At 46.2% G+C, this 14,971-nt stretch overlaps 1 protein-coding gene across 3 annotated transcripts in view; it reads left to right on the top strand.

The window, feature by feature from the left end:
* Positions 1-14,971, top strand: part of plekhh1 (pleckstrin homology domain containing, family H (with MyTH4 domain) member 1) — a 64,149-nt gene that overhangs the window by 35,954 nt on the left and 13,224 nt on the right. For all 3 annotated transcript variants that reach the window (XM_024436969.2, XM_024436971.2, XM_024436972.2), the window contains 12 exons: positions 165-243; positions 544-635; positions 758-905; positions 2,437-2,576; positions 2,669-2,779; positions 2,902-2,988; positions 6,367-6,528; positions 7,517-7,597; positions 9,712-9,891; positions 11,293-11,404; positions 11,786-11,898; positions 14,636-14,812. In XM_024436969.2, the coding sequence (XP_024292737.1) occupies positions 165-243; positions 544-635; positions 758-905; positions 2,437-2,576; positions 2,669-2,779; positions 2,902-2,988; positions 6,367-6,528; positions 7,517-7,597; positions 9,712-9,891; positions 11,293-11,404; positions 11,786-11,898; positions 14,636-14,812 (1,482 nt within the window). The remainder of the gene's footprint in view (positions 1-164; positions 244-543; positions 636-757; positions 906-2,436; positions 2,577-2,668; positions 2,780-2,901; positions 2,989-6,366; positions 6,529-7,516; positions 7,598-9,711; positions 9,892-11,292; positions 11,405-11,785; positions 11,899-14,635; positions 14,813-14,971) is intronic.

Here is a 14,971-nt window from a genome sequence, read left to right as displayed (position 1 = left end):
GAGGCAAGTGATTCTTGTCAACTGCAAATCTATCTCACCTGTGGTAAGTTTCAGGGTAAGAAGAGAGAGAGAGAGAGCGAGAGCTCTATTGCCAATATATTTGACCACATCTGTGGAACACAAACACACACTCATGCTTGCACATTGATTTATGTGCTCTACAGGAGAGTCGTATCTATGCTGTGGCCAAGTCGGGGATGAGAGTATCAGAGGCGACTGCAGGAGCCAGAGGTCCTGGACGAGGTGAGTTACCCTGCTTATGTTGGAAAAGACTCTCTGTGTCTGTGGGGGGTTACAGTATGGGATCTGTCAGTGCTCCTTTTGATGGTAACATCCTCTCAGCAGACCGGGCTAAGTAACACCTGTGCAGGTGCGATCCGGGAAGATTTTATGAGCTCTCCAAAGAGATGTGTAAGGACAGAAACCTTGTTTTTTTTCCCATCGGCTGTGATGAAACAATAGAACTTACACGCAGTAAGACACACAGCTATAATTATCACCTTGCGTTCTCTCTGGATCACATACATCTCGTGCTTTCTGCAGGATCCAGCTTACCGCAGTACCCCTCCACAGGACCGTTCACTCACCTGATTTACAAGAATATCAGTGTGCCCGTGTATACCACACTCAAAGGGGTAAGTACCATACTCTACAGTAGCTCGAATTGTGACCGATTGACAAGGACATATCGACTTCCTATGGACTGTGGTATGTGCTGAGGAATATCTAAAAGTCTCTCCTGTGTGTGTGTCTGCAGAAAGCCACTCAGATCAGCAGTGTGCCCCTGCATGATGATGACTCCGGTTCGGAGGACGACAGTGGCTCTCTGGCCAGCCTCAGGACCTCCACCCTTGGCCCAGACAGGAAGGGAAGCACCCCTGGGAGCCCCCGCGCCGTCAAGAGGGGTGAGCATTGCTACATCAGCGTTGTTATCCTTCATAGTTTGCTGACACTGATTTAGTCTGTTCTCCGGTGCTTATTTTAATGTAAATGGTCTTCCAACTAGGAATAACTATCGGTTGTTGGTCCCAGACACAAGAAGAAACACACACTACATGACCAAAAGTATGTTGAAACCTGCTCGTCAAACATCTCATTCCATGATCATGGGCATTAATATGGATGTTGGTCTCCCCTTTGCTGCTATAACAGCCTCTACTCCTCTTGGAAGGCATTCCACTAGATGTTGGAACATTGCTGCGGGGACTTGCTGAAACAGGAAAGGGCCTTCCCCAAACTGTTGCCACAAAGTTGGAAGCACAGAATGGTCTAGAATATTGTTGTATGCTGTAGCGTTAAGATTTTCCTTCACTGGAACTAAGGGGCCTAGCCCGAACCATGAAAAACTGTCCCAGACCATTATTCCTCATCCACCAAACTTTACAGTTGGCACTATGTATTGGGGCAGGTAGCGTTCGCCTGGCATCCGCCAAACCCAGATTCGTCAGTCGGACTTCCTGATGGTGAAGCGTGATTCATCACTCCAAAGAACACGTTTCCACTGCTCCAGAGTCCAATGGCGGCGACCTTTACACCACTCCAGCTGATGCTTGGCATTGTGGATGGTGATCTTAGGCTTGTGTGTGGCTGCTCGACCATGGAAACCCATTTCATGAAGCTCCCGACAAACAGTTATTGTGCTGAAGTTGCTTCCAGAGGCAGTTTGGAACTCGGTAGTGAGTGTTGCAACCGAGGACACGCTATGCGCGTCAGCACTCGGTGGTCCTGTTCTGTGTGCTAGATGTTTCCACTTCACAATAACAGCACTTACAGTTGACAGGGGCAGCACCAGCAGGGCAGAAATTTGACGAACTGATTTGTTGGAAAGGTGGCATCATATGACGGTGCCACGTTAAAAGTCACTGAGCTCTTCAGTAAGGCCCTTCTACTGCCAATGTTTGTCTATGGAGATAGCATGGCGGTGTGCTCGATTATATACACCTGATAGCAACAGGTGTGGCTGAAATAGTCAAATCCACTAATCTGAAGGGGTGTCCACATACTTTTTTATATATAGTGTAGTTACAGGTTTTCTCAACTTTTTTGTACTGTACCAGGGACCAACAAGCTATGGTTCTTCTCTATTTTTATTTATTTTTTATTTCACCTTTATTTAACCAGGTAGGCTAGTTGAGAACAAGTTCTCATTTACAACTGCGGCCTGGCCAAGATAAAGCATAGCAGTGTGAACAGACAGCAACACAGAGTTACACATGGAGGCCTGCTTACATGTAAACTAATACTAAACTAGTACTTACATGTAAACTAGTACTAAATGAGTGCCTGGCTAGCTAAGCATCTAAGGGACCATACAGCAACATCCTGAGGACCAGTTGAGAGACACTGGTCTAGTGTATGACAATAAGTCCATCAGCTGTCGGTCATCTGAGTCACCTGTCTGTCAATTTGTTGACCTCTGACCTTTGATTTCTCCAGGTGTGTCCATGTCGTCCATCAGCTCTGAGAGTGACTACGCCATCCCACCTGATGCCTACTCCCTGGACTCTGACTACTCTGAGCCGGAGCACAAAGTCCAGAGAACATCCTCATACTCCTGTGAGAGCCTGCGAGAGCCCGTGAGTGTCCATTTACCGTACAATACAATGCAAAAATTAAACAAAATCATACCATACCATACAATATAACAATGCTGGAAGTTACCATACAGGAGATGCTGGAGAAGTCAGGGTACCTGCTGAAGATGGGCAGTCAGGTGAAGGCTTGGAAAAGACGCTGGTTCATCCTGAGGAACGGAGAGATACTCTACTACAAGTCTCCTGTGAGTCGCCACACGTCACCACTATGTGCTTTTCTGACAGAATTAGTTCAACAATAGCCTGGTCCCAGATCTGTTTGAGCTGTATTGCCAACTGCTATATGGTCTTCCTCGTGGTCTTTCAGAGCGACGTTATACGGAAGCCTCAGGGTCAGATGGAGCTGAACTCTTCCTGCAGGATCGTCCGTGGAGAAGGAGCACAGACATTCCAGGTGAGTGATATTGAAGAGGGACTGAAAACCAAGATTTTGGTTCTGGTTCCGAGAGCACCTCTACACACGTACACATGCACACACACTAACCTACCACCATTACCAAACTGGGTCAAAGAGAAAGGGCAGCATTCCGCTAGAGGGGCTTAACATCATAAGGGATAGCCTTGCAGGGAATGGAATGTTGTGTTCTAAAGCTGATTCTCATCTGTACTCATCTGGTGATCTGGTGTGTTTGTTTGTGTGTCTGCTGCGCGTGCGTGTGTGTATGCTTGTATGCGTGGCGTGCATCCGTGTGAAGAAAGCTGCTGGAATGTATAGCGGCTGTTTTTTCGGGCTCCTGACCAGTTCTGCTATGTTGTGTGTGTTTTTTTGCGCTGAAATTAATTAGTTTTTTACATAATGTTTCCGCCATCATTTCCTATGACCAAGAAGAGCTTCTGGACATCAGAACAGTAATCACTAACCTAGATTCGGATGGCAATTTCTACTTCAATGAGTCGTGGCACAGGACATACTGCTCACCCCGGATCAATTCCTAGTCCCTGACACTCGGAAGGGAAAGAGACAGAGATATAGGGGCAACGTGTAGGTACCCTGCTGAATGTGTGGGTACCCTGGTGAATGTGTGGGTGCGCTGATGAACTTGTGGGTACCCTGATGAACGTGTGGGTACCTTGATAAACGTGTGGGTACCCTTATGAATGTGTGGGTACCCTGATGAACGTGTGGGTACCCTGATGAACGTGTGGGTACCCTGATGAACGTGTGGGTACCCTGATGAATGTGTGGGTACCCTGATGAACGTGTGGATACCCTGATGAATGTGTGGGTACCCTGATGAACGGTGTAGGTACCCTGATCAGTGTGTGGGTACTCTGATGAACGAGTAGGTACCCTGATCAGTGCGTGGGTACCCTGATGAATGTGTGGGTACCTTGATGAACGTGTAGGTACCCTGATCAGTGTATGGGTACCGTGATGAACGTGTGGGTACCCTGATGAACGTATGGGTACCCTGATGAACGTGTGGGTACCCTGATGAACGTGTGGGTACCCTGATGAACGTGTGGGTACCCTGATGAACGTGTGGGTACCCTGATGAACGTGTGGGTACCCTGATGAACGTGTGGGTACCCTGATGAACGTGTGGGTACCCTGATGAACATGTGGGTACCGTGATGAACGTGTGGGCACCCTGATGAACGGCGGCGAGTAAGTGAAGCACCTCTACCCTCTGTTGTGTTGCCGAATGTACATTCACACGGGACAAGCTGGACAAGCTCTATCCTATCAACGGGACCTGAAGAACTGTAATATCCTATGCTTCTCTGAAACTTAGCTGAACAAGGAAATGGATCATGTTCTAGCTGGTTTTTCTATGCATCGGCAGGACAGAACGGCAGCGTCAGGTAAGCTCAAGGTGGGTGGTGTGTGTCTCTTTGTTAACAACAGTTTGTGCGTAATCTCTGATATTAAGGAAGTCTCGAGGTTCTGCTCACCTGAGTTAGAATACCTCATGATAAATTGTAGACCATACTATTTACCAAGAGAGTTTTCATCTATATTTTTCATAGCTGTCTTTTTACCACCACAAACCGATGCTGGCACTGAGACCGCACTCAACAAGCTGTATAGGGCCAAAAACGAACAACAAAATGCTCATCCAGAGGCGATGCTCCTAGAGGCCGGTGATTTTAATGCAGGAAAACTTAAATCCGTTTGACCTCATTTCTACCAGCATGTCATCTGTGCAACTAGAGGCGAAAAATACTCTAGATCACCTTTACGCCACATACAGTGATGCATACAAAGCTCTCTCTGACCATTACTTTATCCTCCTGATTCCTGCTTAAAAGGAAATCTCAAACAGGAAGTACCAGCTCAATAAAGGACTATGATCAAAATCCTACTACACTGGCAATCGACAAATATGGCTGGGCTTGCAAACCATCACTGATTACAAAGGAAAACCCGGCCGCGAGCTGCCCAGTGACCTGAGCCCACCAGACAAGCTCAATGCATTCTATGTTTGCTTCGAAGCAAGCAACACTGAACCATGCATGACAGCACCAGCTGATCTGGATGATTTTGTCATCACGCTTTCCGCAGCCAATGTGAGTAAGACCTTTAAACAGGTCAACATTCACAAGGCTGGATCAGGGTGCATACTCAGAGCATGCACTGACCAGCTGGCAAGCATCTTCACTGACATATTCAACCTCTGTAATACCAACATTTTTGAAGCAGATCATCATAGTCCCTGTGCCCAAAAACGCCAAGTTGTCTAAATGACTATCGCCACGTAGCACTCACATCTGTAGCCATGAAGTGCTTTGAAAGGCTGGTCATGGATCACATCAATATCATCATCCCAGACACCCATCCCACTCCAATTCACATACTGGCCCAACAGATCCACAGATGATGCAATCTCTATTGCACTCCACATTGCACTTTCCAACTTGGACAAAAGGAACACCTATGGGAAAATGCTATTCATTGACGACAGCTCAGCGTTCAACTCCATAGTGCCCTCCAAGCTCATCACTAAGCTAAAGACCCTGAGACTGAACATCTCCCTCTGCAACTGGATCGTGGATTTCCTGAGGCGACGCTTATTCCTGACACGCCATGCTTATTCCCCTCCTGTACTCCCTGTTCACCCACGACTGCATGGCCGTGCACGACTCCAACACCATCATTAAGTTTGTCAATGGCAGACCGGCGGTAGGCCTGATCACCGACAACAATGAGACCGTCTATAGGGAGGAGGTCACAGACCCCTGGCAGTGTGGTGCCAGGACAACAACCTCTGCCTCAATGTCAGCAAGACAAAAGAGCTGATCCAAACATACCAACATGATCCAAACATACCAACACAGTTGTGAAGAGGGCATGAGGGCCTCTTATCCCTCAGGTGGCTGAAAAGATTTGGCATCAAAACGTTCTACAGCTGCACCATTGAGAGCATCTTGACTGGCTTCATCACCGCTTGGTATGGCAACTGCTCGGCATCCAACCGCACAGAGAGTAGTGCATCACAGAGGGTAGTACATCACTGGGGCCAAGCTCTCTGTCATCCAGGACCTCTATAACAGGTGGTGTCAGAGGAAGGCCCTTACAAATTGTCAAAGACCCCAGACACCCTAGTCATATACTGTTTTCTTGGAAAGCAGTAGCGATGCACCAATTCTGGAATTCAATTGTAAAAAATCAATTGTATTTGATTTGATTTGTGCACCTGTGTGTGTGTGTGTGCTTGCTTACATGTACGTGTCTGTGCCTACCTGCTTGCACAGGCACACTTTCACCGGCATGCTTTCACACTCAATAATGCATTTCTCTCATATTTTCTCCATCTCCTGTTCTAATCAGTTGATAACGGAGAAGAAGACGTTCTACCTGACGGCTGACTCTCCCAACATCTTAGAGGAGTGGATCAGAGTTCTACAGAACATTCTCAAGGTCCAGGCCAGCAGCCCCGTCCCAATGGAGACCACTGCAGCCAAACCTACCGTGAGGGGCTGGCTCACTAAGGTCAGGGGTCAATGCATCACTAGGCTGGAGGTGGGGCCTAAGATATGAGGGTTATGGAGATGAGAAACAGACAGCATGTTTAAGGGGATTGGCTTGAGCAAGGTGAGGTACAGAATGACCTATCTTGATCACATGATTGGTGGTTCATTGGGATGTAAGCAGGATGGTTTGTAGATCACAGATTCTGGACACAGCCTTGCTCAGGCGATCCTTTCAAACACACAGTTGTCATGGAAGCTTTTAACTTGTCTTTTTAACGGGAGACAATACAGAACAACACAGCTATTCTCGCCCAACATAGAGGGAGACCTGTTATATCAACCATATGTTTCATACTAGGACACAGGAAAGTTTAAACGAACCATTCTTTCGACTGCAAGTCACAGTTTGACAGAAGGCTTTCACTTTCGGCAAGATTCCTGGAAAGCTCATTTGCGTTGGGACACGGCTATGGTTAGCACCCCTTACTGGTCAGGGTATGATGGAATGTTTGAGTGATATCCTCCCTTTCACTCCATCCCCCTCTGGCTCTTTCTTGTCTCTCTCCACTGAGGTGTATCTGCCAGTATGGTTAATACAGGGGGCTTGGCAACCTTCTAACATCAGAGGGGTGTCTGTTACGGCTGACTGACAGGTGAAACCTCCCTCTGCTCTTCCTTTAAAGAGGCTTTGATCTCGACACTATGACGTTATACACCTCAGAGCTCTATAGTTATGTACTGTTGGTTCACTACCTCTCTCGCTGCATATTTGACCTTTGACCCCGATGAAGAGATGTACAGCTGGGATTATGAGTCATGATGACATGTGGCCAGGAATCCACAGACACACATACACACCCACTCTCTAGTGCCACCTGGTGTTCAAAGGAGAAATATGCGATACAGTCAGTGGTTAATGAGTGTATGACCCTCAATACTTTCTCCTCGCTCTCTTTTTCTCTTTCTTTCTCTCACTCTCTTTCTCTCTCTCACTCTCTGTCCTCTAGGTGAAGCATGGTCACTCTAAGCTGATGTGGTGTTCTCTGGTCAGCAAGGTGTTTTATTACTACAGGAACCAGGATGACAAGGTACTCCCTTCCTTTTCTCCTCATAAACTTACCCTCAAGTGTCCTCAATTGTTGCCTGTCTCTATATCAGGGGTGCTCACATTTTTGGGCTTAGTGGGATGCAGGCCGAACAATAAAGGGTAAGCAATAGCTTTTTAGGGGCTTGAATCAATAGCTTTTTAGGGGCTTGAATCAATAGCTTTTTAGGGGCTTGAATCAATAGCTTTTTAGGGGCTTGAATCAATAGCTTTTTAGGGGCTTGAATCAATAGCTTTTTAGGGGCTTGAATCAATAGCTTTTTAGGGGCTTGAATCAATAGCTTTTTAGGGGCTTGAATCAATAGCTTTTTAGGGGCTTGAATCAATAGCTTTTTAGGGGCTTGAATCAATAGCTTTTTGAATCAGGGGCTTGAATCAATAGCTTTTTAGGGGCTTGAATCAATAGCTTTTTAGGGGCTTGAATCAATAGCTTTTTAGGGGCTTGAATCAATAGCTTTTTAGGGGCTTGAATCAATAGCTTTATTAAACATGTAATGATAAAATTACACTTCAAACATGAATCAAATTGTAGCCATATATTTTGACACTCTGATTACCAGTATTAAAGATTTATTCACATTTTTACAATTATAGTATAGAAACTGCAACCAAGTTTCTATCTTCATAAAACTAAAAACAACTGTAGCGTTCAAGTTAAAGGTGCTACACATAGGATTTTGTATAATGTTTGCAATTGTAATTTCAGAAAATGTCCATAATGTATCAGGCGCTAATAGTGGAATGATAGTGTTTCACAGTATCACTTAACCGCCATTGTTGTGATTCGCTTGTTGATTTCTCTCGCGGGAGCAGCATCCGTTCCGACTTTGTGGATGGATTATCTAGTGAAAGTCTCTGTCATTTCCTGGTTGGTAAAATTCTACACTGTTCGCTCAATTTCAGTTTGTGAGAAAAGGAGCACTGAATAGTGTAAGGAATCATTGTGCTGTTTAAATCGCTGTAAAATATCTTTCCAATAACAAAACAAATGTGTTACTACGGCTGTTTGAAGCACTTTTGGTCCACCAGCTTCAAACAGCTTTAAAAACAATATTTTCAGTTGTTGAAAATATATTTCATAGCGGTTTAGATAATATGGCAGGTAGCCTGGCGGGTAGTAGCTCTGGGCCAGAAACCAAATGGTTGCTGGATCAAATCCCCGAGCTGACAAGATAAAAATCTGTTGTTCTGCCCCTGAGCAAAGCAGTTAACCCACTGTTCCCTGGGCGCTGATGATGTGGATGTTGATTAAGGCAGCCCCTGCACCTCTCTGATTCAGAGGTTAAATGTGGAAAATGCATTCAGTTGACTGACTAGGTATCCCCCTTTCCTTTCCCTACACTATTTAGTGCTTGTTTTTTTCACATAAACTGAAATTGTGTGAAAGGCTTAGAATTCTAGCAACCAGGAAATGAGTTATTTCCACTAGATAACACAGCCACAGCTTTCCCATTTCGACAACAGACGCCACTCCGGCGGGAGAAATCAATAGCTGAATATCCCAGCCAATCACAACAATGGAGGCTAAGTTATACTGTGAAACACTATCATTCCACTATTACTGCAGATATATTATGGATATGTTCTGAAATGCAAAAATTCTAAACAATCCTATGTGTAGCACCTTTAATGTCCTGCAATTCCACATATTTTGCCATGGGATGGAGTTTTGTTTTTGCAGTTTTGATGCTAATTCCCTGCATTTCTACATATTTTGCCATGACTTATGCCATGTTCAAATGATATCTGAGTGAGAGTGACTAAGAAAGTAAATCAATGGGGGCCCCCTGCAGGTCAGGACCCCTGGGCACTTGCTTTGGGTGCCCGGTCAGTAATTCAGAAATTATTACTACAAGGCTTAGATAGCTGGCTAGACTAACTTATCTAGAAAATGTTAGCTGACATGGGCTAATTGATTGACTGTCAGTGACTGACATAACATGAGGAACACTGCTGACGCACTAGCACATGTATTTGTTTTTTGGTCGGGGGCCCCATAGTGGTCCTGGAGGGCCAAATCAGACATCACCCTAGTTTGGTTGGTTCTGCTCTATATCATATGTGAATATATTCCCTAAATGTGTGTGTGCGTGTCAGCTCCCCCTAGGCCAGCTGCGGATGCGCGAGGCGGCGGTGGAGGAGGTGGACAGGTCATGTGACTCGGACGAGGACTACGAGGCCAGTGGGCGTGGCTTCTTGTCATCCCACTGTACCCTAGTGGTGCACCCCAGAGAGCAGAGCCCCACCTACCTGCTCATAGGCACCAAGCAAGAGAAGGTACAGCACTCTAAAACTACACAACCCATACACCCCCTTACCTACCTGCTCATAGGCACCAAGCAACAGAATGTGCGCACTCTAAAACTACACAACCCATACACCCCCTCACCTACCTGCTCATAGGCACCAAGCAACAGAATGTGCGCACTCTAAAACTACATTACCCACACACCCCCTCACCTACATGCTAATAGGCGCCAAGTAAAACTCCACACTAACCCTAACCTATGACCTCTTCCTATGGAGGTAGATAAGTGCCAGTATTATGTAAATAAGTACAGTGCAACTCACAATATTTGTAAACAGGAAACACAATACTCAAATGTAAATCGCAATTCACAGACAAATCAAAGCCGAATACAACAGTGTAGACCTTACCGTGACAAGTGTACTTACACGCCCTTAACCAACAATGCAGCATAGTTTGAAAAGTAAGAAAATATTTGCTCAAAACATTTATAAAAAATAAAATAAACTAAAGTTTAAAAAAGTAACACAATAAAATAACAATAACGGGGCTATATACAGGGGGTACCGGTACCGAGTCAGTGTGCAGGGTAATTGAGTTAATATGTACATGTAGGCAAGGTTAAAGTTACTATGCATAGATAATAAACAGCAAGTAGCAGCAGAGTAGAAAAGGGGGTCAATGCAAATAGTCCGGGTAGCGATTTGATTAGCTGTTTAGCGGTCTTATGGCTTGGGGGTGGAAGCTGTTAAAGGAGCCTTTTGGACCAAGACGCGGGCTTCCGGTACTGCGTGCAGTAGTAGAGAGAACAGTCTATGACTGAGCTTTGAGGGCACTATGGTGTTGAATGCTGAGCTGTAGTCAACAAATAGCGTTCTCACGGAAAGTGTTCCTTTTGTCCAGGTGGGAAAGGGCAGTTTGGAGTACAATAGAGATTGCGTCATTTGTGGATCTGTTGGGGCGGTAGGCGAATTGTAGTGGGTCTAGGGTTTCTGGGAGGATGGTGTTGATGTGAGCCATGACCAGCCTTCCGAAGAACTTCATGGCTACAGATGGGAGTGCTACGGGCCGGTAGTCATTCAGGCAGTTCATTTTGGCAGTTAGCAACCTCCATATTATAAACTGGGTGGTTTCGAGCCCTGAATGGCTGACAACCGTGGTACATCCGACCGTATACCATGGGGATGACAAAACGTTTATTTTTACTGCTCTAATTACATTGGTAACCAGTTTATAATAGCAATAAGTCACCTTGGGGGTTTGTGGTATATAGCCAAATACCACGACTAAGGGCTGTATCCAGAACAGCCCTTAGCCATGGTATATTGGCAATATATACCACACCCCCCCGGCCTTATTGTTTAAATATAATACACGGTCGCACTTTGGCACTTACCTGTCCCCATTCTTTCCCATTCGTTCCTGTCCAGGACACCTGGCTGTATCATTTGGCGGTGGCAGCGGGCAGCAGTGCCAGCTTCAAGGTGGGCACAGAGTACGAGCAGTTAGTCGGGAACCTGCTGGACGTAGAGGGTGACCCAGGTAAGACATCTACAGTCACCAAATCAGCCAGTCGGTCAGTCAGCCAGCCATCCAATCGATCAGTCTGTATGTCTGACATCACAAAATATGACACATGAGAGGGCTACTGACTAACAGCAGTTGACTAGGAATACCTTAAAAGATCTGTATGAGATGCCAAGGATCCAAGGATTTAGTCAGGGGCTCTTTAATGTTATTTTCAACCAGGAGGACTGACTATTGAAACGTCTTTATCCAGTCGTCAATCTGCAGACAGTGTTTATGACTGGGCTCTAGTAGGGCTGTTCCTGGTCAGCTGTTGCACCACTTGAGTTTGTAACCCAATCTGTGTGTGTGTGTGTGTGTGTGTGTGTGTGTGTGTGTTTGTGATTGTGTTCTCAGACTCTGCGTTGTGGAGGAGTGAGTCTCTATGTTTCTGTAAAGACGGCCTGCGCTCCCCTCTCACCACTCTACCCTCTGAAGCTCTGCAGACTGAAGCCCTCAAACTCTTCAAGGTTGGTCCCTTCATCTCTCTCTCCTCCTCCTTTGCTTCCAACTTCCTTCACTTCCTTTCTTTCAGTCCCTTTGCTTTCTCTTCCTTTGTATTTCCTCACGTCCCTCCTCTCTTTCTCCTCTCCTGGCTGCATTCATGTCTACTGCTCTGACTGAGGCTCCCAGCCCTTCTGTCTGTCTGTCTGTTTGAGGCATCCCTCCTTTTCTTCTCTTGGCCCCCTACTCCATGGCCCTCTACCCTACCGTCGCTCAGAGATCAAAGCCTCACAGTAGGGGTCTCGAGCTCATTAGAGCGGTAATGGGGGTGATCATCTCATCTGATTGAATGGAACCTTTCTTCTTGTACTTGTCCTTGTTGGACGGTAAGATGGATGTAATCGAATGAGGAGGGAGTGTGACAGACAGACAGCACGGTGAATGTGAGAAGTAGTTGGGAGAAGGGAGTGGGACAGGGACGGGGGTAATAAAGTGGATCTGGAGGAGGATGGACCTTGATCTTGATGTATCCTGTTCCTCTCTTTTCAACCTGGCCGCCCAGTCCGCCTCCCCCCTCCCCTTCTCTCTATGCTTTACTGAGCTTTCCCTCTGCCCCACATTTCGGGTGGCTTTGTCTGATTTGGTGTTCCATATATAGAGGAATGGATTAATTGAGCTCACTCGCAACCCTTTAAAGTCTCTGTTCCTGTTCAAATACTTTGAACATGCACCCTTCTCTTCTGTCCTCCCCATCTTTGAAGTATAGTCCCTGATCCGACATGACTGGGTTAGTGAAAGGCCCTTTCATTTTCACAATATTCATTTATACAGTGCCTTGATCCTGATGGTGAACATTCTCTTGTTGCCCTCCAGCCATGACATGACAGGCTTGTTTGACGGCTGCATCCTGACTTGGTTTCATTAGAATAGTAATCAGTCTCCAAGTAGGAAACACCATCATGTTGCTGCATGTTTCATTACAATTTTTCTACCTGAGTTAGGTAGTCTCACAACTGTATGTATTTGCCTCCACCTGCTGGTAGGAAGGTGGTATTACGCTGACATATCATTGCAGGTGTTTTAGATTGACTTCGCGGTCTGACTGCACAGAGCCACTGATCTACAAACCTTCTTACAAAGTAACTACTCATTATGTGCTCAAGACTACCGATTCTACCCCTTGCTTAAAACCTTAAATACATTGATTATATTGTTTCTCAACACATAAACTCAGCAGAAAAGAAACATCCCTTTTTCAGGACCCTGTCTTTCAAAGATAAAAATCCCCAAAACTTCACAGATCTTCATTATAAAGGGTTTAAACACTGTTTCCCATGCTTGTTCAATGAACCATAAACAATTCATGAACATGCACCTGTGGAACGGTCGTTAAGACACTAACAGATTACAGACGGTAGGCAATTAAGGTCACAGTTATGAAAACTTAGGACACTAAAGAGGCCTTTCTACTGACTCTGAAAAACACCAAAAGAAAGGTGCCCAGGGTCCCTGCTCATCTGCGTGAACATTCCTTAGGCATGCTGCAAGGATGCATGAGGACTGCAGATGTGGCCAGGGCAATAAATCGCAATGTCTGTACTGTGAGACACCTAAGACAGCGCTACAGGGAGACAGGACGGACAGCTGATCGTCCTCGCAGTGACAGACCACGTGTAACAACACCTGCACAAGATCGGTACATCCGAACATCACACCTACGAGACAGCTACAGGATGGCAACAACAACTGTCCGAGTTACACCAGGAATGCACAATCCCTCCATCAGTGCTCAGGCTATCCTCAATAGGCTGAGAGAGGCTGGACTGAGGGTTTGTAGGCCTGTTGTAGCAGGTCCTCACCAGACATCACTGGCAACAACGTCGCCTATGGGCACAAACCCACCATTTCTGGACCAGACAGGACTGGCAAAAAGTGCTCTTTACTGGCGAGTCGCGGTTTTGTCTCACCAGGGGTATTGGTCGGATTCACATTTATCGTCGAAGGAATGAGCGTTACACCGAGGCCTGAACTCTGGAGCGGGATCGATTTGGAGGTGGAGGGTCCGTCATGGTCTGGGGCAGTGTGTCACAGCATCATCGAACTGAGCTTGTTGTCATTGCAGGCAATCTCAATGCTGTGCGTTACAGGCAAGACATCCTCCTCCCTCATTTGGTACCCTTCCTGCAGGCTCATCCTGACATGACCCTCTAGCATGACAATGCCACCAGCCATACTGCTCATTCTGTGCGTGTTTTCCTGCAAGACAGGAATGTCAGTGTTCTGCCATGGCCAGCAAAGAGCCCGGATCTCAATCCCATTGAGCACGTCTGGGACCTGTTGGATCGGAGGGTGAGGGCTAGGGCCATTCCCCCCAGAAATGTCCGGGAACTCGCAGGTGCCTTGGTGAAAGAGTGGGGTAACATCTCACAGCAAGAACTGGCAAATCTGGTGCAGTCAATAAGGAGGAGATGCACTGAAGTACTTAATGCAGCTGGTGGCCACACCAGATACTGACTGTTACTTTTGATTTTGACCCCCCCCCTGCCTTTGTTCAGGGATACATTATTCAGTGTCTGTGGAACTTGTTCAGGTTATGTCTCAGTTGTTGAGTCTTGTTATGTCCATACAAATATTTACACATGTTAAGTTAAAAAATAAACGCAGTTGACAGTGAGAGGACATTTGTGTTTTTGCTGAGTTTACATGTATCACAATCATTGCAAGTAAAACCTTCTTTATCCTCTTTATCCCTCCTTTCTTCAGTCCTGTCAGCTATTCATCAACGTGCTGGTAGAGTCTCCCTCCATCGACTACCACACATCCCTTGCCCAGAATGCATTGCAGGTGTGCCTGACGCACTCCGAGCTCCAGAACGAGATGTACTGTCAGCTGATCAAGCAGACCAACCGACGCACGCCACACAACTACTCCCTCACTCAGGTATGTTAGAGACCGGAACCCCTTTCCACTACTCAGCATGGCTGGCCTGGTTACACATCCACTAAGTGTCGAAAAGCACTATCTGGTAAGCAAATATCAGAGTTAGCACAGTTTGGTTCTGGTGAGCAGATCTTCCTGTCACTTGTTAAATGTTATGCT

The sequence above is a fragment of the Oncorhynchus tshawytscha genome, linkage group LG11 (assembly GCF_018296145.1).
Source record: "Oncorhynchus tshawytscha isolate Ot180627B linkage group LG11, Otsh_v2.0, whole genome shotgun sequence".
NCBI lineage: Eukaryota > Metazoa > Chordata > Actinopteri > Salmoniformes > Salmonidae > Oncorhynchus > Oncorhynchus tshawytscha.
The sequence above is the reverse complement of the archived record's forward strand: the minus strand, read 5'-3'. Positions and strand labels throughout refer to the sequence as shown.